Source organism: Arvicola amphibius, chromosome 10 (assembly GCF_903992535.2).
Source record: "Arvicola amphibius chromosome 10, mArvAmp1.2, whole genome shotgun sequence".
NCBI lineage: Eukaryota > Metazoa > Chordata > Mammalia > Rodentia > Cricetidae > Arvicola > Arvicola amphibius.
The window spans coordinates 103658616-103679494 of record NC_052056.1 but is presented as its reverse complement, the minus strand read 5'-3'; the positions used below and the strand labels follow the sequence as shown (position 1 = coordinate 103679494).

Below are 20879 nucleotides of genomic sequence, written 5' to 3'. Positions count from 1 at the left end.
AAACTAAAGAAACAAAAATAAAAGTAAAACGGCTACACAGAGAAATCCTGTCTCAAAACAAACAAAAGGGGGCTAGAGAGATGGCTCAGAGGTTAAGGGCACTAGGTGCTCTTATAGAAGATCTGGGCTCAATTCTTGGCACCCACAACATGGTGCAGAGACTTAATAGTTGCTACCGGGCAGCAGTGGTACAGCCTGTAATCCCAGAACTCTGGAGGCAGAGACAGGCAGATCTCTGTGGATTCAGGTTCAGCCTAGCGTACATAGTGAGTTCCAGGACAGCCAGAGCTACATAGTGAGATTATCTCACTATGGGCGTGGCGGGTGGAGTGGGATGGAGTGAGTGGGAGTAACATCTCTAATACACGTTGTGTACAGTGCAAACAGAGACCAGAAGAGAACATCAGATACCCTGGAACTAGAGTTACCAAAGACTGTTAGCCATGAGAGTTTTGGGAATCGAATCCAGATCATTTGACAAGGGCAGCAAATGTTCCTAACCACATAGCCATCTCTCCAGCGCCTTGTAACTCTTTATTTTACTCCCCATCTCCTTGGTGCTGGAGATGGAACTCAGAGATTTCAGAATCTCACCCTCCCTGAGATTCGCCCGTCCTGCCGTTCTACAGCATTGGGGTCTTTATTCTCTAGGTCTTCAACTATTTGCAGAGGTTGCAATTCCACAGTAGTCTGTTTGAGTGTGACCCTAGGAGTGACGACAGGAACTTTGATACTGCCTGTCGGTGAAGGACTTGGAAAGCAATCAAAACACAAGAGAGGAATAGATTATTAAATATAGGTATTTACGGTTAAGGGTAACAGGACTTAACAAAACTCTCCTTTTCTAAAGTGTGGTTTCTCTCCAGTCAGCAGGCTGCCAGGCTCCTGGCATAATCTTAACTTTGCTGCATCTGTTGTTATTATTATTACTTTTTAAAAAGCCAAGTTTAGTAGTGAGAAGAGAGCAAAGTGTGATCAACTGAAATACCCCTTACCTTCGGAATAGGCCCCCTGTTGCCTTTTTTGTTTGTTTGTTTTTGGTTTTCGAGACGTTTCTCTGCAGCTTTGGTGCCTGTCCTGGAACTAGCCCTTGTAGACCAGGCTGGCCTCGAACTCACAGAGATCCGCCTGCCTCTGCCTCCCGGAATTAAAGGCGTGAGCCACCACCACCTGGTTCCTGTTGCCTTTTAATAATTTTTTTTTTAAAAAAAATAATTTCTCTGATGCTTGCGCGCGGGATGAGGGGCCATACACGGCGACTTTGACTTCCATAACATTTGAATATCTCGAACCCAGGGATGGACCTCATGTCATCAGGCTGGGCAGTAAGATAAATGTCAGTGAGCCGTCCAGTCCACCTGGTGCATCATCTTAATAAACCCTGGAGGCCGAGGTAAACGGCAGCCTTATTGGCTAGACTGTGTTGCTCTCGCACGGCTTCTTGGGAGATGTAGTCCTGTGAGCCTCTGGATCGCGCCATTCTAGGGCAGTAAAGAATCTCTTTGGGTAAGTTTGGAAAAATTCTTTCACAAGGCAGTGATAGAATTCGAAGGGTTATGAGCTGGCAACAAGGTGCAGATCAACTTTAATTCCTGAGTGTGTATGGTGGGAAGTTGTTCTCGACCAATCAGACGCGAGAGAGTAAGGGCCCGCCCCTGAGACCCGCCCTCTAGCCTTAGTGGCAGGGGAGGGGCGGAGCCCAAACTGGTTTTTAGGATGGGAAATAGATACTAGAGCTATTTTCCTTTGGCGCTAGTAACCTCTTACCTGAAGCTTGCTGATTGGTCAGCCCCCGTAAGGGGGCGTGTCCAGAAGTAGCTCCTCCCTCCCGCTGCGCTGCGAGGACCTCCGGGATTCCTAGAGCGGCTGCGGAAGCGCTCTTGGGGGTGGGATTTATGGCTGAAGCTCGCACTTGGTTACTTCCGGCGAGGAACTGTTGGAAAGTGTCGGACGCGGTTCTCCCTTGGCTTGTGAGAACTCCATCTTCCAAGCCTGGGCTGCGGGGAGTTTACTCTTTGGGTACCCGGGAATTAGGGACTGGAGAGGAGCGAGTAGGGCATTGTGTCCACACTGGGGTCCTGTTCCTAACCTTGACCCGTACGGTCTCTGTCTCAGGGGTCAGGAGATAGTCTGAGGAATCCAGATCCAAATTTCTGTCTACGACCGTGCTTTCTCCTAGAACTAATGAAGTCTTCCGTTTATCTATCAAGCCCTTATGGCTTGAAAGCCAGGACCAGATATGAACATTTTAATGGGTTTCACTCCTATTCCGACTTAAGTTTGGCTTATGATAGAGAGAAGAAACGACTCTGTCTGGAATAATCTAGTCCTGTTATTTATATGAGATGTGTACTTTCTCATTTCTAAAATTGTGTTTTACGTTGGGCTTGACGGCACTTTTTGTGGCCGTTTATTTGCGTTTTTAAAATCTGAACGTAGTTACTATTAGTAATTTCGTGGGTAAAGTGATAACTGACTTGTAGTCGGTATCTTTAAGTGAATGACTTATTGAGTGGTTTTCTTTAGTATACATGACGTCTTTGCCACCTCTCTTGGCTAATAATAATTCCCGACATAACAGTAAGGTTGTTGACTGCAAAAAAAGTGTCCTTCAGAAGAGCAGAGAACGAATTGGGTCAGTGTAACGGGCAGCCTCTAGAGACTCTGAGTTGGAATGATAATGACAGAATCCAAGAAAGTTACACACTTAGAGCCTCCAGCTGAGACTTCTTCGCAAGAGCAAGCTGATCTTCTCATCGTGAAAGTGGAAGAAGAGGACTGCTCCTGGATGCAGGCATACAACCGGCCAGTGTTTGAGACTTTTTACCAGCGCTTCAAGCACTTCCAGTACCATGAGGCAACAGGACCTCGGGATGCTCTCAGCCAGCTCCGGGTACTCTGCTGTGAATGGTTGAGGCCGGAACTGCACACCAAAGAGCAGATCCTGGAGCTACTAGTGCTGGAGCAGTTCCTCACCATCCTGCCGGAAGAGTTCCAGGCCTGGGTGAGAGAACATCATCCCGAGAGCGGAGAAGAAGCCGTGGCTGTGATCGAGAGTATCCAGAAAGAGCTAGAGGAGCGCCGGCAACAGGTGCGTGGGAGAGGTGCAGTGAGGAGGGAACTGAGCGCTGAGGAGCTGCCAAGCTGTCTTAGCCCTCTGGTGCTTCCTTCGATCACATTCTGATTTTGTTGTTGTTGCTTTAGATGGTCTCACTATGTATCCTTGGGTATCCTTGGGTATTCTGGATTTCACTGTGTAGACCCGAGTAGACTCCAACTGACAAAGATCTACCTGCTTCTGCCTCACAAGTGCTGGGATTAAACGCATGTGCCATGAGTTTTATAGAATATTGTGTTTCTTCTTTTTCCTCCTCCTCTTCTTTTTGCAAATTATGCTTGTGTTTCTTACGTGCATTTCTTACCTGTTAGAAACAATAGACATTGTGCCTACTATGTGATTGGCCTATGCTATTTTTCCAGTTTATTGTCATGGAATCTATTGTATTTAGAGATGAACCAGTGTAATTCTTACATCTGGTTTCTGGAATTCATGCTTTAGAAGACTTTCTTGACTGCAGTTTATGAAAACCTTTTCTCAGTCCTTATTTATTTATTTTTAAAAATAATCCATTTCATTTTATTTTTATGTGCTTTGGTATGGAGGTGTCAGATCCCCTGGAACCAGAGTTACAGACACGTAGGTGCTGGAAATTGAATCCAGGTCCTCTGGAAGAGCAGCCAGTGTCGTTAACCTCTGAGCTGTCTCTGCAGCCCCTTCAGTCCTTTTTTAAATTTTGTGTCCCCCGAAATTATTATAGGGAGAGAGACCCTGCCTCAGAAATAAAATGCTGTCATTATCACTTGTTACATTTCTGCCTGTTCAAGGCATTTGTTTCTGATGATTCTAGTTTGTTGATCCTATTGGCTGTTTCTGGACCTGCTTTAAAGTTATTTGAGGTATAAACAGTTTTGGCATTTCCTTCCCTCTGCTTTTTCCTTTCAGTATTTTCTCCTTATGAACTTAGAGCTCGATTTGGTGGGACACGCCTTTAATCCTAGCATTTGGGAAGCTGAGACAGGAGGAAGGCCCTGTCTAAAAACAAACAGAACCGAAGCCTGCGGGTTTGGAAGAGATTGAGGGTTGCAGTCATTCCTCAGAGTGTCTGTGTCTAAGTGTAAGGTGCTGACCTCATCATTTGCACTCTGAGGGTGAGGGGTACTCTGGAGTTCCAGACGGTCCTTAGACTTTCGGTCTGCTTTCGCACACCTTGTCACTCAGATAGCAAGGGGAAGGGAGGTGGCAGATCTTAATGCCGTCCAGAATTTCTAGGAGGAAGTTGTGCCTTGGAGAAGGATAATTATATACTTACACCCTAGGTTGGATTGAGGGTGAGGGCTGAGAGCAGGATGGTAGAAGCTGGTATCATGCTGGACATGAACTAGCTTAACTTTTTTTTTTAACCTTTCTTTTTTTCTTTCTTTCTTTCGGTTTTTCAAGACAGGGTTTCTCTGTGTAACAGTCCTGGCTGCCCTGGAACTTGTTCTGTAGACCAGGCTGGCTTCAAACTCACAGAAATCTGCCTGCGTCTGCCTCCCAAGTGCTGGGATTAAAGGCATGCACTACCACTGTCCGGCTAGTTTAAGTTGGTTTTTTTTTAATATTTATTTATTTAACCTGCATGCCTGCGCACACATACACATCAGAAGAGGGCACCAGATCTCACTATAGATGGTTGTGAGCCACCATGTGGTTGCTGGGAATTGAACTCAGGACTTCTGTAAGAGCAGCCAGTGCTCCTAACCTCTGATCCATCTCTCCAGCCCTAGTTTAAGTCTTTTTTGAGGCAGGGTGTAGCCTGGTTTAGCTGAGACCTTGCTGTAGCCTTCCTGTTTTCTGCCTCCTGAGTGCTGGAATTACAGGCATCTGGGACATAAACTATCTTAAACCTTAGTCTGACCAGCAGTGGCTTCCTGAGTCCCGCAATGACCTTTCCATCTTCCCTTTTCTTCTCTCGCCTTTACCTTTATCCACCCTTGGCGTCTTAGGGCTCCTGGGTCGGATCAAATACCCTATTTTGCATCAGGGAAGATTTGGGAAACCTCTCTGTGCCTGGGTTTCTTCTCTCCCTTTGTCTTTGGCTGCCTTCTCTTTAAAAATAATTATTTAAAAAATTTTGTGTGTGTACGTGTGTGTGTGCACAAGTGTGCTGGTACCCTCAGAGGCTAGAAGAGGACACTGGATTCCCTGGAGCTGGAGATAGAGATGGTTGTGAGCCACCATGTGCTGGGAACTGAACCTGGGTCCTCTGGAAGAGAAGCCAGTGCTCTTAACCGCTGGACCATCTCTGCAGCCCCTCCTTTAATCTTTCAGGTGTTACAGTGATACCCTTCCCTAGCCGCTCCGGCTAAAGCGGGTCTCACCTGTTCTGTCCTGTAGTTTTTTTTTTCTTTCCCATCTAACATGGAGTTCATGATTGTGTATTTGCATATGGTTATGTTGCATAGGAGTCATTTCCTAGTAGAAATAAACCATGTTTGTTAAACTGCTGTTTAATCAGAGCCTGGCTCATTGTAGACACAAGTTCGACATTGGGCAAGGGGACAGACAGGTGACAGTCTAATGGACTCTAACAGGTTCTTTCCCGTTCCCGTCTATGATTTTGCTGATTGGTTGTAGTTGTGGTTGTTAGATTGTCACATGTCCTGAAGTGTTGTCTCAGAAGATGGTACCACCCAGAGCCACGCAGGAGCCCTTCGGTCACCGGTTTCTGCCTGTGGAGGCCCAGTCTGATCAAGAGTCACAGAATCTTCTGGAGGACAACGGTGAGGCTCATCATTTCAGTGCGGCCAGTGTGACTAGAACATGGGGGCTCTGGTCACATGGGCAAAAGACGGCCTAGTAGAGTACGGGCAGGCGACTCCCTTGAGAGAGGGACAGCCTTTTGGATGACTGAGACTGTATCAGATTCGCTTAAATCCATGAACTGGGGATGTGGTTCAGTAACAGACATTTGCCTGGCATGCATGGAGTTCTGGGTTCTTTCCCCAGTACCACATAAACCAGGAGTGGAGCACCCTGTGATCCAGCACAGGAGGCAGAGGCAGGAGAATCGTCAGGGTCATCCTGGCTACAGAGCAGGTCTGACGTGGACCACTCGAGACCCCGTCTCGGAAACAAGGTAAAGCACAACTAGGGAAACTGTAATAGAGACAGGACATGCGCAGCGCAGCTGGGGAGTGTGTCTTTAGTAAGAGCAGAGTTCTGGGTTCCATTCCCAGGACCTTCCTCCAAAAGCAGAAGTATGGCAAAAATGATAATGGAGACTTGCGGGAGTATTCTGTATTGCATAGGTCAGCCAGAGAAAGAGGTCCCTCCAAGAAGGCCTGTGTGGCAGCAGGAAGGCCCAGCCTCAGATGAACTGAACCCCGAACAGCCATACAAAGGTGTATTTATTGATTATTACACTAAGTTGTTTTTTTGGGTAAAGAATTTCCTCATACCAAGGTCTTACCTAATCTCTATGTCTCTCTAAAGGAAAATATCTCATACCCTCATGACTTTAGTCCTTTATCATTTGCAGTACACAGTAATCCAAGAGCCTCGGGTGCGCCAGAGGCATCCCGTGACCAAAGTCAGGAGAAGGCTGCAATGCTCTTTCAGATAAACAGTTCTACAAATTGTGGAAAACAATCAGTTTTCCACAGTGATTCTTCAAGGTCAGAGTGCTCTACCGTTTACCCTGGATACAGTGAAAACTGTTCTAATGTCTACCCCAGATAGTGACTCTGCTAAATTCCTACAGCAGAAGACAGTGTCTCTAAGTATAGGGACTACTTAGAGAGTTTTAGAAGATTTTTTTTTCACATTTATTTTTATTTTATATGTATGAGTGTTTTCTCTGCATGTGCATACAGTACCTGCAGAGTCCAGAAGAGGCATTGGTTTCCCTGGAACGAGAATTGCTGGTTGTTTAGGCAGTGGGCCCACACCTTTAATCACAGCACTCAGGAGGCAGAGGCAGGTGGATGGATCTGAGTTCAAGACCAGCCTGGTCTACAGAATGAGTTCCAAGATAGCCAGGGATATAGAAAAACCATTTTGAAAAAAAAATTATAGGTGGTTGTGAGTTGCCTGATGTGGGTGCTGGAAACCGAACTCTGGTTATCTGCAAGAATAGTGTGCTTTTAACCACTGAGCCATCTCTCCTGCCCCACACCCTGTTTGTTTTGAGATCTGGTCTCATGTAGCCCAGCTGGCCTCAAACTCACTATTAACTGATAATGGCTTGAATTCTTAATCCTCCAGTCTCTACCTCTAAGACTGCAGAGATTACAGGTATGCGCCACCACGTGTGCTTCTGTGATGCTAGGGGCCCAATACATGTCCCAGTCTCCCGGCAAGTACTCCTACTGTTAAAGATACTTTAGTTAAACCTCTTTATATGCAGTACATTTTGATATGCAAATACCATGACAGATTAAAGAATACTATTAAATAATACTATCCTTTTGTCTTTTTTTTTTAAAAAAAATATTTATTTATTTATTATGTATACAATATTCTGTCTGTGTGTATGTCTGAAGGACAGAGAGGGCACCAGACCCCATTACAGATGGTTGTGACCCACCATGTGGTTGCTGGGAATTGAACTCAGGTCCTTTGGAAGAGCAGGCAATGCTCTTAACCTCTGAGCCATCTCTCCAGCCCAGTACTGTCCTTTTGGAACTATGGGATGGCCCAAGATCTTTTTGGGAAACATCACTTGGCAAAGATCTGAGAATGCCATACTTTTAATATGGTTAGGTTTGTTACATCAATACCTAACTCCTGGTACCCATTTCTTGTTTTAATTAGCTTTTAGTTGCAGTGATAAAGCATGTCTTAGTTATTGCTGCAACAAAACATCATCACCATAAAGCAACTTGGGGAGGAAGGGTTTATTAGACTTAAACTTCAACATTGCTTTTCATCAATGAAGGACATCAGGACAGGAACTCAAATGACACAGGATCCTGGAGGCAGGAGGTGATGCAGAGGCCATAGAGGGAAACTGCTTACTGGCTTGCTTCCCATGGCTTGCTCAACCCACTTTCTTATAGAACCCAGGACCAGCAGTGCAAGGATGGCACCTCCCGCCATGGGCTGGGCCCTCCCGCATTGATCATTAAACGAGAATGCCTTACAACTGGATCTCAAGGAGGCATTTCTGCAGCTGAGGCTCCTTCCTCTGTTGACTCCAGCTTGTGCCAATTTGACACACAAAACCTCCCAGTACAAAACATCATAGCCGAAAGCAACTTGGTGAGGAAAGGGTTATTTCATGATATAGCTTTTAGTCCGTCATCCATAGAAGTTAGGCCAGGAGCTCAAGGGAGGAACCTGGAAGCAGGAACTGCTGCAAAGACCACGGAAGAGTGCTGGCTAACTCCTTCTAGTTTGTTTAGCTTGCTCTATAGCATCTAGGACCACCAGCTCAGAGGTAGCACTACACAGTGACCTGGGCCCTCTCACTTTGATCATCAGTCAAGACAATGCCCTACAGACTTGTGTATGGAGGCATTTTCTTAACTAAGAGTCCCTCTTCTTAGATGTCCCCACTTGAGTCAAGTTGACAGAACACTATCCAGTACACTTCTGTTCTTACTACTTTAGTTTATTTGTGGCCTTGCTGGGAACGGTGACTGAACAATGCTTAGTAACTTTAAAGATGAGGAAACAGATTTCTAGCAGTGTGTATGTGGATGTTTGTCAACCTGTGACCAATACCAAACATGGAAATTATTCCATGCAATGAGTGTCATTCTAGTTGTAAACAAAAGTTTCTTTTTTGTTCTTCCTGAGGCCTCAATATAAATATTGTCCCTCCCCGCTTTGAAACAGGGTCTCATGTAGTTTTTGGCTGTCCTAGAATTCACTATGTAAACCATGCTGGTCTTGAACTCACAGAGATCCTCTTTCCTGCCTCTGTCTCTTGAGTGCTGGTATTAAAGGGTGTGCACTACCACTCCTGGCTTTAATCCTACTCTTAAAATCATTTTAAGTTGATCAATAAGAAAAACTCAAAAATTCAATTGTGTTCATTAGACCTGTGTAAAGTGGAGACTGCTCTTTCCCGGCCACCCAGACCCAAATAATCACACAAAAACTATATTAATTACAATATTGTTTGGCTAATGACTCAGGCGTACTCCTAGCTAGCTCTTACATCTGAACCACTTTCTATTAATCTGTGTATTGCCAAGAGTCTGTGGTTTACCAGTAAGGTTATGATATCTTTTTCCTTCGGCAGCTACATGACATCTCCTTGACTCCACCTACTCTCTCTATATATCTCTGTTCAGATTTCCCACCTGGCTTTATTCTGCTAAGCCATTGGCCAAAACAGCTGTATTTATCAACCAATAAGAGCAACACATATACAGAAGGACATCCCACATCACCTTGTTAACAGACTAGTCCATACTGCTGGGCACAGTGGTACATGTCTGTGGTACCAGCAACTTGACAAGCTGAGGCAGGAGGATCTGATAGTCCAGGAGTTTGAGTGAGACAGAATCTGTCCTGTACTGAGATCTGAAGGTGACTTGTTATCAAAAATCTGTGAAACCCTGAGCCCTGGGAAATATCAATTTGCCCTAAGCTTAGCAGGGATTAGCTGGACCAAAGCAGGGAGACTGAGAAATTTTGTTTTTAGACAGGGTCTCACTAAGTGTCTTTGGCTGGCCTTGAACTCGTAAAAGTCCACTGGCCTCTGCCTCCTGAGCATTAGGATTAAAGCCTGGGCCCCCATGTCCAGTTAGTCGGTGTTCTGGGAGAAGAGGGAATAAGGAGTGGTGGGAGGACAGGTCCAGAATATATAGGGTCCTGAGAGCCAAGGTGAATTTTACTTTGGTGCCTCGGGCTCTGGGCAAAGGAGGGGCATGCTGGCTAATGGCATCGAGAACTTCACCAGATAGACTCATTTATACCTTTTCTCCACTCTCAGCCCGTCCTGTTCTCCAGGTTCCTTCTGTTCCCCCGAAGGACAACCAGGAGCTGACAGCCTCGCTTCTCTCAGCCGGATCCCAGGTGAGCTAGCCCTCCTCTGTCCTCCATGAGAACCCATTTCCCTCCCCGGCCTCCATCTCCACCAGCCCTAGTTTTGTTTCTGCTTACTGGGACAGAATACCCTGATAGACACAGCTTATGAAAGAGAGGGGTTATTTTAGCTCCCTCTCCAGGTTACAGTGCACCATGGTGAGGAGGTTAGCATGGCCGGAACCTGAGACAGCTGCTCACATCATATCCACAGTCCAGAGCAGAGAAAAAGAGAGGCATGCCCACTCAGCTAGCCTTCTCTACTCTTACACAATCCAGGAGCCAAACCCAGGGCTAGGTACTACCCACAGAAGGCTGGGTCTTCCCACAGCAATTTCCTTAATTAAGAAAAGATTCAGAGGTCTTTCCATCGTCCAGCTTGTTCTAGACATTCCCTCATGGAGACTCACTTCCTGATGATTCTAGGTGTGACACCATCTCTACCAGGTACCTCACTAGCTTCGAGGCCCATCCCCAGTTGATGGCTTCCATTCATTGCCTTCTGTCTTTTTTTTTTTTTTTTCTGCTTAATGCTTCCCTTTTGGATGCACAGTCTCTCCCCTGGCTTCTGACTTAGGGCCCCCAGGTTTTGCCCTCACTGCGGATTTGCACACAGGGAGTGGGAATTTAGCGGAGATCTCCCATTTCAGAAGTTGGTGAAAATTGAAGATGTGGCTGATGTGGCTGTGTCCTTCATCCTGGAGGAATGGGGACATTTGGACCAGTCCCAGAAGCCTCTTAGTAGGGATGACAGAAAGGAGAATTGTGAGCGTATCACTCCTGTGGGTAAGAATTGTCCACCTGCATGAGGAGGACTCCCTGGTTTTGTTACCTTGTAAAGAGTTTGTGTAGCATGTTTCAACCGCTATGGCTTTACTTTATAATCTTTCAAAGTTTTTTATTTTGTTTTATATGTACTAATGTTTTGCCTTCATGTGTGTGTACCATGTGCATGCCTGGTACCCACAGAGGCCAGAAGAGGGTGTTGAATCCTCTGGAGTTGGAGATGGCTGTGAGCCACCCTGTAGGTGCTGGGAATCATACCTGGGTCCGCTGCCAGAGCAGCCAGTGCTCCTAACTGCTGACCCATCAGTCCCCTTTACTTTTTAATCTATAAAAGGAAATCAACCAGCCTTTCCTGAAGATTGTTTCTAACTTACAAAGGATGAGGTTGAAGGACTATTAGTACGAGGTAGTTTTTAAATTTCTTAATGTTTTTCCCTTGTTTATTGTGTATGTATATATATATATATATATATACATATATATATGATATGTTTGTTTGCCATAGTGTGGAGGTCAAAGGACACCTTCTTTTCTTCTGAGACAGGATCTTACTCTGTAGCCCTGGTTGACCTGGACTTGCTATGTAGACCAGGCTGTCCTCAAACTCACAGAGATTCACCTGCCTCTGCCTCCCAAAAGCTGGAATTAAAGTGTGCGCTATCTTGTCTGCACAGGACAACTTGGTGAAGTCGGTTCTGTTCATCCACCTTTATTTATGTTGGTTACAGGGATCAAGCAGGCTGCTAGGCCTGCACAGCAAATGACTTTCCCTGATGAGCCATGTGACAGCCCTGTTTGTGTTTTCAGATTATTTCATGTGTGTGAGTGTTTTGCCTCCATGCATCTGTGTGCACCATGTGCATGTCTGGTGCCTCTGGAGGCCACAAGAGAGTGTACTCTTAGCTACTAATCTCTCTCCAGCGTGTTTTTGGTTTTGGTTTTTTTTTTTTTTTTTTTTTTTTTTTTTTGAGACAGTCTCAATACGTATAGTGGTGGCCTTGAATTCCTGGTACTCCTGCTTCAACCTTCCACATGCTGGAGTTAACAGACCCAGTTATCCAGGGAACATTTTTACAATCTAGAAGTTGCTAACTTTTTTTTTGGGGGGGGGGGGGTGGGTATTTGTTTTTGCTTTTGAGGGTTTTTTGGTTTTGTTTGTTTGGTTTTTTCCAAATAGGGTCTCCCTCTGTAGCTGTGACTGGCCTGGAACTCACTGTATATATCAGGCTGGCCTCAAACTGTTAGAGATTGGCTTGGCTTCTCTCGGCCTCCTAAGTGTTGGAATTAAAGGTGTTTGCCACCACACCCAGTGATGCTAAATTTGGCACGATGATTTGTTTTGTTTTTTAATTATTTTTATTTTATGTGTGGGTGCCTTCATGTATGTATATGAATGATGGCCTTGTGCCAGAGGAGGCCAGAGAGGGTGTCAGATCCTCCTGGGGCCTGAGTTACAGTAAGTGAGCCACCCAACATGGGGGCTGGAGACTCCAGTCCTTTATAAGAGCAGTACATGCTCTTCATTATGAAGCCATTTCTCCTGTCCAGCCCAAGTTAGGTAATTCTTAGCCAAATAGTCCTCAGCCACGAAAATTTTTGTGTTCATTACTTTTCTTGTTTCTGGAACACAATCCCTGACAAGTAACATCCTAGGGAAGAAATTATTATTTGGGTTCACACTTTGAGGGGACAGCCATCATGGCGAGGAAGACCTGGCACAGATGTGTGAGGCAGCTGGTCACATGGCATCTGCAGTCAGGAAGCAAATGGCACTGAGTTCTGATGGTTAGCTAGCTTGTTGCTTTCTTTTTTCTTTTTCTTTTTCGAGACAGGGTTTCTTTGTGGCTTTTGGTGCCTGTCCTGGAACTAGCTCTTGTAGACCAGGCTGGCCTCGAACTCACAGAGATCCGCCTGCCTCTGCCTCCCGAGTGCTGGGATTAAAGGTGTGTGCCACCACCGCCCGGCACTTTCTCTTTTCTATATAGTCCAAAGCCCCTGGAATGGTGCTATTCTTGTTCAAGGTGGGTCTTCCTTCTGGAAGTACCTTTCCACGTCCAGATACTTGTTTCCTAGGTGATGCTAAATCCAGTCCATTGATGATGAAGATTAACCCTGAGAACATATGAGATTTCACTGGCTATTTCTTAGTAGAGTGGTGATTACTGTATCTCAGTGGCATTGGTTCTTTGCTGCCTTTCTACTCATTTTCCATTCCCATTCTCCTCACCAATCTACCCTCCCCTTTTCGTTTGTTTGTTTTTCGAGACAAGGTTTCTCTGTGGGACACTTCTGGCTCTCCTGGAACTTGCACTGTAGACCAGGCTGGCCTTGAACTCACAGAGATCCGCCTGCCTCTACCTCCCAAGTGCTGGGATTAAAGGCCTGTGCCACTCCCCAGCCACTTTTTACATTTACTTATTTGTTGGTGGTTGATCTGGTCATTTTTCAGTGACAGGATTCTGAGGGGAAGGACCAGACCAGGTGATGAGAAGATTGAAGAAGACAAGAAAATTGGGGATCAGGAGTTCTGGTACAAATTGATGGCTCATGCAAATTTATTAAGAAGTACAGTATCTTATATACAGCTTGCAGGAGGAAAAATGGGACAAAGTCAGCACAGCCTGTCCCACAGTGGGACAGAGTCAGCAGGAAGCTAATCAAGCAGTGGTGCCCAAAGGAAATAGAGGATGTCTCAGTTGCGTTACATACTGCTCACTAGCCTTAGGACTGATAACCATGGCCCTTCAAGGGGGGAAAGTTGAATTCTCAGGATCCAGAAAACATCACCTCCCCACAAGGCCTGACCCCAGGCCATTGCTGGCTTTGACAAGCAAGTTCCTAGGTTTAGACAAGGTTTAGACATCCTTTTTCATACGTCATAGCCTCAGGGAATGTCCTGGACTGGCCTAGCCCTTAACAAGGAACCAGGGTGGTGTGTGTGTCACAGCACACATATGAAGGTCAGAGGACAATTCGTAGGAGTCAGTTCTCTCCTTTCACCGTAAGGGTTCCAGGAATCCAAATGTCATCAGGATGGTCCCTCTGAGCCGTCTCTCCAGCCCCTGTATTTTGTTTTGTCTGATTTATTTGTGGCTATCTTTTGTTCATAAGTCTGTTTGGATCTTAGAGGTAGTCTTTTAATTTATTTTTTATTTTATGTGCGTTGGTGTTTTGCCTGCATGTATGTCTGTGTGAGGGTGTCAGATCTTGGAGTTACAGTCAGTTGTTAGCTGTCGGTGCTGGGAATTGATCCCTGGTCTGCTGGAAGAGCAGTCAGTGCTCTTAACCACTGAGCCATCTCTCCATCCCCCACAGAGGTAGCCCTTTATCTCAGTGAATTAGTTATATATTAAATCCATTGTATTTTGGACTGGGAAGATGGCTTAGTATCTGAGAGTACTTGCTCTCTTCTAGTGGACCTGAGTTGGGTTCCCACCACACATATCATAAATAAAGACCCATAATTTAAAAAATAAGTATTATATTTAATTAAAATATTTTCTTCATTCTATTTTAAATTAACACAGCTTACTTATGTAATTTAAGTCTGTTAGTGTTGTTTATGTATTTCCGTTAACACAGAGGTACTTACCAGTTATCAGAAGTGGGTGTGTGTGTATATAGTATGTGAGTGCATTGGGTACCCATTCAGGTTTTATGCAGAATTGTAAGTTCAAATACAGCCACACTTGTTTACTATGTCATTTATTTTTCTTTTATGTGCATTGGTGTTTTCCTTGCATATATGTCTATGTAAGGGTGTCAGATCTTGGAGTTACAGACAGTTGTTAGCTGCCATGTGGGTGCTGAGAATTGAACCCAGGTCCTCTGGAAGAGCACTCAGTGCTCTTAACTGCTGAGCCATCTCTCCTACCCCTTACTATGTCATTCTTGAGTTCTGATTTTTTTTGTCTCTCTTTGTGTGTGTGTGTGTGTGTGTGTGTGTGTGTGTGTGTGTGTGTGTGTGTGACTCTGTGGGTTGAACCCAGGATCTCTAACATTCTACTAATCCGCGTGTGCTCATGTACACAGTTACGTCCCCAGCCCCTCCCCACCTTTGTTTTTCTATTGAGACATGGACTCTATGCATCCCTAGCTAGCCTAAAACTTGATATGTAGACTAGGCTAGCCTCAAACTCTCAGAGATCCACCTGCCTCTGCCTCCGAAGTGCTGGGATTAAAGGCATGCATCACCCACACCCAACCCCCTTTTATACTTTCTGTGTTGAGAACGGGTCTTGGGAAGTTAGTTGTCCAGTCTGACCTAGACTTTTGATCCTTCTGTTTTGGCCTCAAGTAGCAGGGATTCCAGGTCCACGCCACCAGGCCTGGCTACCCCATTGTCATTCCAGCAGCTTAAAGCTTCACTGTATCCCCTGCCCCGAGACCATGTTCAGGGTCTCTGCCTCTTACCTCCTCTCCTTCAGGAGGCCACATCCTATCATTTCATACCTGCAGGTTTCTGATAGCATCATAGGAGGCCAGAAGTTTTAAAAAAAATACTTATCACATTTGAAAGTAAATTAAAAAAATAAGTCCATAAATGTAGACTCATCTGTAGTTCTTTTTTTTACATATTTATTTATTTATTATGTATACAATATTCTGTCTGTGTGTGTGTCTGCAGGCCAGAAGAGGGCACCAGACCTCATTACAGATGGTTGTGAGCCACCATGTGGTTGCTGGTGGGAATTGAACTCAGGACCTCTGGAAGAGCAGGCAATGCTCTTAACCACTGAGCCATCTCTCCAGCCCTCATCTGTAGTTCTATTGGTAGAGTGCTTACTTAGAGTGCGGAGGCCTGGGAGCCAACGCTAGTGATGCATAAACAAGACATGGTGTCCCACACCTGCCATCCTAACGCTCTCCTCCCTCCTTTCCCCTCTCTTTCTTTCCGTCCTCAGGGCCTCACAGCTCAGGCTGGCCTTGAACTTCTGTCCACCTGCCTCTACCTCCGGGAGTAGGCAATTATACAGCTGGAGGTGGAACCCAGGACTTTCTGTAGCTTGACAAGCACTACACCAGCTGAGCTGCCTCCCCGCCCTTCTGCACTGATCTCTGTCCTCTCCCTGTCTGGTCATTTTCCAAAGCCGTGCACTCCTACCTCGTTTGTTTCCCTTGACTAATCCTCTGCCACTCTGTCCCCTTTTGCAGTGTGGGCACTAGCTGATTGCCTGTTTCTTCTCTCATTTCAGATTCTGAGTCCAGGGAGGGCAACTTAGAGCTTGTGGTACAGCAGATCTCTGGTGGCGCTGACTCACACTGGGTGGCAGCAGAAAGCACAGAGAGCAATGGCGCTCAGAGTCAAGAGCTTGCAGAAGTTAGCGACCTAAAGAACATGGCGCAGAGGTGGCAGGTGAACCCCTCTGTGGGGAAGTCAAGGCAGAAAAGAGCACTGAACTCAGGCCCAGATGGCAGCCGTAAGCAGAAATCGAACGGTGAGCGAGGTCACAGATGCGCTGACTGTGGGAAGTTTTTCCTCCAAGCCTCAAACTTCATCCAGCATCGCAGAATCCACACAGGAGAGAAACCGTTTAAGTGCGGGGAATGTGGGAAAAGCTACAATCAGCGGGTGCACCTCACTCAGCACCAGCGAGTCCACACTGGCGAGAAGCCCTACAAGTGCCAGGTGTGCGGGAAAGCCTTCCGCGTGAGCTCCCACCTGGTGCAGCACCACAGCGTTCACAGTGGGGAGAGGCCCTATGGCTGTAATGAGTGCGGGAAGAGCTTCGGCCGGCACTCGCACCTGATCGAGCACCTGAAACGCCACTTCAGAGAGAAATCCCAAAGATGTACGTCTGGGAAGCACGTGTTAGGAGTGGCTAGAAGCAAATGTTGATTTATTAGCTTAGTAGGAAAGAACAGATGGGCCGGGCAGGGTGGCATACACCCTTAATTCTAGCACTCAAGAGCAGGGGTGGGAGGATGGATGTGAATTAAAAACTAGCCTGGTCTACTTAGTTCTAGGCTAACCAGAGCTACATACTGAGACCTTGTCTCAAACAATAACTGACAAACAAAAACAAACCAGCCCCTCCCCCCAAAAAAGACAGATGAGTTGTGGTAATAGCCAAAGATTATAGCTTATTCTTAATTTAAGCTTTAAAAATTTTTAAATATTTATTTTTCTGTTCTCTTTTGAGATTGCATCTCATGTAGCTCAGGCTAGCCTTAGACTCTGTGTAGCCAGATACAGCACTGAATTTCTGATTCTCCTGCTTCAGCCTCCTGAACACTAGGATTGTCATGTAGCCTGGGCTGGTCTCCAATTTACAACTCTCTTGTCTCAGCCTCCCAAGTGCTGGATCGTAGGAATGAGTCAATATGCCTAGTTCCTCACATCCCCTCTCTCAGTTCATCCTGTATAGCCCAGGCTGGCCTTGAACTCATGTAGTATAGGCTAGCCTCAAACTTTATATTCTCCTACTTTAGCACCCCCCTCCGCTGTTGGGGTACGAGCAGGTGCCACTATTCCTGACCTAGTAAGTCTCTACCTCTCTCCTCTCTCTTGTCTAGCTATCTATCTGTCTATATCTTTTATATGCATTGGTGTTTTGTCTGCATGTATGTCTGTGTGATCTTGAAGTTACAGATAGTTGTGAGCTGCCATGTGAGTGCTGGTAATTGAACTCAGGTCCTCTGGAAGAACAGTTAATGCTCTTAGTTGCTAAGCCATCTCTCCAGCCCTGTTTTGTTGTTGTTGTTGTTGTTGTTGTTGTTGTTTAATCTTATTCTTTTCATTGGCTCAGTACCAATGTTCTTTCCATTGTTGTTGGCATTAGGTAGATACATATGTCCCCTTTTGTTAGTCCTGATGTGCTACATTTTTTTCCTGACTTTTTTCTGTAAAAGAACTTATGAAGCAAAGTTCAAAGTTGTGTTTGCTCTTTCTTTTTTAGGTAGTGACAAAAGAAGTAAGAACACTGAACTGAACGTTAAGAAACTTCCAGAATTTTCAGAAGGAGACGTGGAACTATCAGAAGAAATCCAAAGTAATGCTTCTCAGGTTGAAGGTTATAATGAAGGCTATGAACACCAAGATAGGGCAGGTAGACAGCAGGGAATTATGAAAGAAATCCCGGGGGGACAGCCTCCTTCAAAGAGGATGAATTGCAGTGAATTCAGCTCCGTCCACAAAAAGTCTTCCCCGGGAGAGCGGCCGCATAAGTGTGACGAATGTGGGAAAAGCTTCATTCAGAGTGCACACCTTATTCAGCACCGCCGCATCCATACTGGGGAGAAACCATTTCGGTGTGAGGAATGTGGGAAAAGCTACAATCAGCGTGTCCACCTCACTCAGCATCACCGAGTTCACACTGGTGAAAAGCCCTACACCTGTCATTTATGTGGGAAAGCCTTCCGAGTGAGGTCCCATCTCGTCCAGCACCAGAGTGTGCACAGCAGGGAGAGGCCCTTCAAGTGTAATGAGTGTGGGAAGGGATTTGGGAGGCGTTCACATCTGGCCGGTCACCTCCGACTCCACTCTAGAGAGAAGTCCCACCAGTGCCATGAGTGCGGAGAAATCTTCTTCCAGTATGTCAGCCTCCTTGAACACCAAGTGCTCCATGTGGGCCAGAAAGGTGAGAAGAATGGCATCTGTGAAGAAGCCTATAGCTGGAACTTGACCGTGATAGAAGACAAGAAGCTGGAGTTACAGGAGCAGCCATACCAATGTGATACCTGCGGGAAAGCCTTTAGTTACAGTTCCGACCTTATTCAACATTACAGAACTCACAATGCCGAGAAACCCCAGAAATGTGATGCATGCCGAGACAGTGCCTGCCAGTGTCCCCACACAAAACAACATCAGAAAGTCTGCCCCAGCGGGAAGTCCCATCAGTGCAATGAATGTGGGCAGGGCTTCAGTCTGAAGTCTCATCTCAGTCAACACCAGAGAATCCACACTGGGGAGAAGCCCTTCCAGTGCAAAGAATGTGGAATGAGTTTCAGTTGGAGCTGTAGCCTCTTTAAACATCTGCGAAGCCATGAGAGGACAGATTCCCAAACACCTGAAGCATGAAGGAGCCTGTTTCTGTTGGGAAACAGCCTGGTTTTAGAGAAGCATTCCATGGCTGACATAATGTAATGACACAAGAATTTTTCCATCTTAACCATCAAACCTACAGGTGAAGGGGAACCCTGCAGGTAGAACTTAGCTTTCAGGGACACTGTCGCCTCCATGGAGTGTTCTGGTTAGCATCTTCATGCTTGGAAATCTAGATGAAAAGAGAACCTCTGGCTAGGTATGGTGGTGCTCGCATGTAAGCCCTGGGAGGCAGAGGCAGGCAAATATTTGGTTTATATAGCAAGTTCCAGGCCAGCCAGAGGTATACAGTGAGACCCCTGAGTGAGAGAGACAGACAGAGAGAGACAGACAGACACACCTCTGGGTACTGTAGATGAAGGGAAGTCTTGACATTGTTTCTTTGAAACTCAGAAAATAACAAAGAAGCCTCATGAGTGCAGTAGAAATTAGCCTGTAGTTTCCACTACAAAGCCTAGCAGTTCAGAGAATCGTGCATTGAAAGGAACTGTGGCATGATGCCCATCTTTCCAGAAACGACTATCCCAACCACCCCAGTCATTGTTCCCATCCTGAGTATTAAACCTTTGGAAAAGAAGTTGACTTGAAGTTTTTCTCTTTGTCAAAATTGGGGTTCAGAGGATGGGTGGGATGTGTTCTTGCTGCTGCCTCCAGTTTACAGCTTCTCTAGACAGCACAATTTGTTTTCATTTTGATTCTACTAGCAATAAGGTCAGCTAGTATTAAGTACCTGAGGGTCGGCGAGATGGCTCAGTGGGGAAAAGGGCTGACCTCCAAGTCTTGACATTAACAACTTGAGTTCAGTCCATAGGAGCCACATAGTGGAAGGAGAGAACCAACTTCTGTAAATTGTCCTCTGACCTCCACACATGTGCTTTGGTACTTGCATACACTAACACATAAGTTTTTAAGAGTTTGACTTGTTAGGTGTGGTAGCGTACCTCTGGAGTTCTCAGCCAACCTGGTTCCAGGCCATCCAAAGCCAGACAGTGAGACCATGTCTCCAGTGGAAAACTGGGCGGTGGTGTCACATGTCTTTAATCCCACCAGTCAAGGGGCAGAGGCTGGTGGATCTTGTAAGTTTTCGGCCAGCCTGATCTACAGAGTGAATTCCAGGACAGCCAGAGAATATACAGAAACCCTAAAAATTGAAAGAGAGAGAGAGAGAGAGAGAGAGAGAGAGAGAGAGAGAGAGAGAGAGAGAGAGAGAGAGAGAGAGAGAGAGAGAGAGAAGTGGGGTGTGTGACAGAAAAAAGCTAATATTTTTCAACTGGAAAAGTTTAATTTGTAAATTTATGAGAAATGAGGGATGCTGGTCAATAATCACGTAAGTTACAGGAGAGGGTCTTTGCAAAGGACAAGCTGCTTAGTGGACTAGCTTATAGTACAGATAAAGTGAACAGCTAAATCCTTCTAATGAATGGGACCAAGTTTTATTATTTTGCCCTTGTGTACCTTGTCATAGCATGATGGTGTAGAGACCCAAGCTGACTTGAACTCATGTGGAGGGGGGAAAGATGACTTTGAATTGATTCTCCTGCCTCCACTGCCTAGTGATAGAATCACAGGTGTGTACCACCATGCTGGATTGTATGTGGTTCTAGGGATCAAACCCAGGGTTTCATGCATTTTAGACTACCAACTGAAACATATCCCCAGCCTTGCCCCCTTTGCCCTGCTGCCAAACCATTTTTAACTACTGTGTGTGTGCTCTGTGATTCGCCACAGACTGCAGTTGCCTTGCCTAGGACTTCTCCCCTTTATGCCTCCAGCCAGTGGCCGACGTAATCTATGACACTGATTCATTGGCCCCACGGGAAAAAAACTGCTCTTGCCTGAGCTCCAGAACCCTGCTGGGGATCAGGCCAAAGTTAAATTCTATCAGAACTACAGCAAGCTTGATGTCCTTTGCCTTTGAGTGTGTCATGTGTGAAACCAAGCACACACATACCAGAGGACAACCCCAGATGG

General features: G+C 45.8%; 1 protein-coding gene across 4 annotated transcripts; it reads left to right on the top strand.

Moving 5' to 3' along the window:
* Positions 1-1879: 1879 nt before the first annotated feature.
* Zkscan5 (zinc finger with KRAB and SCAN domains 5) lies at positions 1880-19485 on the top strand. Of its 4 annotated transcripts, none has more exons than XM_038344836.1 (6): positions 1880-3091; positions 5691-5823; positions 9987-10069; positions 10732-10864; positions 16060-16656; positions 17764-19485. In XM_038344836.1, exons 1-6 carry the CDS (start codon positions 2675-2677, stop codon positions 18882-18884), a joined length of 2484 nt encoding a protein of 827 aa, XP_038200764.1. In that variant the 5' UTR covers positions 1880-2674; the 3' UTR covers positions 18885-19485. The 4 variants fall into 4 exon arrangements, with proteins under 4 accessions (XP_038200764.1, XP_038200763.1, XP_038200766.1 ...); XM_038344835.1 differs by having other exon boundaries at positions 10729-10864; XM_038344838.1 differs by having other exon boundaries at positions 2971-3091; positions 5678-5823; positions 10729-10864.
* Positions 19486-20879: the final 1394 nt, after the last annotated feature.

Excerpts from the sequence above, each read along its gene's own strand:
- Zkscan5 (XM_038344835.1), top strand. The coding sequence starts at position 2,675 with ATGATAATGACAGAATCCAAGAAAGTTACACACTTAGAGCCTCCAGCT. Across the intron at positions 10,865-16,059 it reads TGAGCGTATCACTCCTGTGG|ATTCTGAGTCCAGGGAGGGC; the intron begins GTAAGAATTGTC and ends CTCTCATTTCAG. Across the intron at positions 16,657-17,763 it reads CAGAGAGAAATCCCAAAGAT|GTAGTGACAAAAGAAGTAAG; the intron begins GTACGTCTGGGA and ends TTTCTTTTTTAG.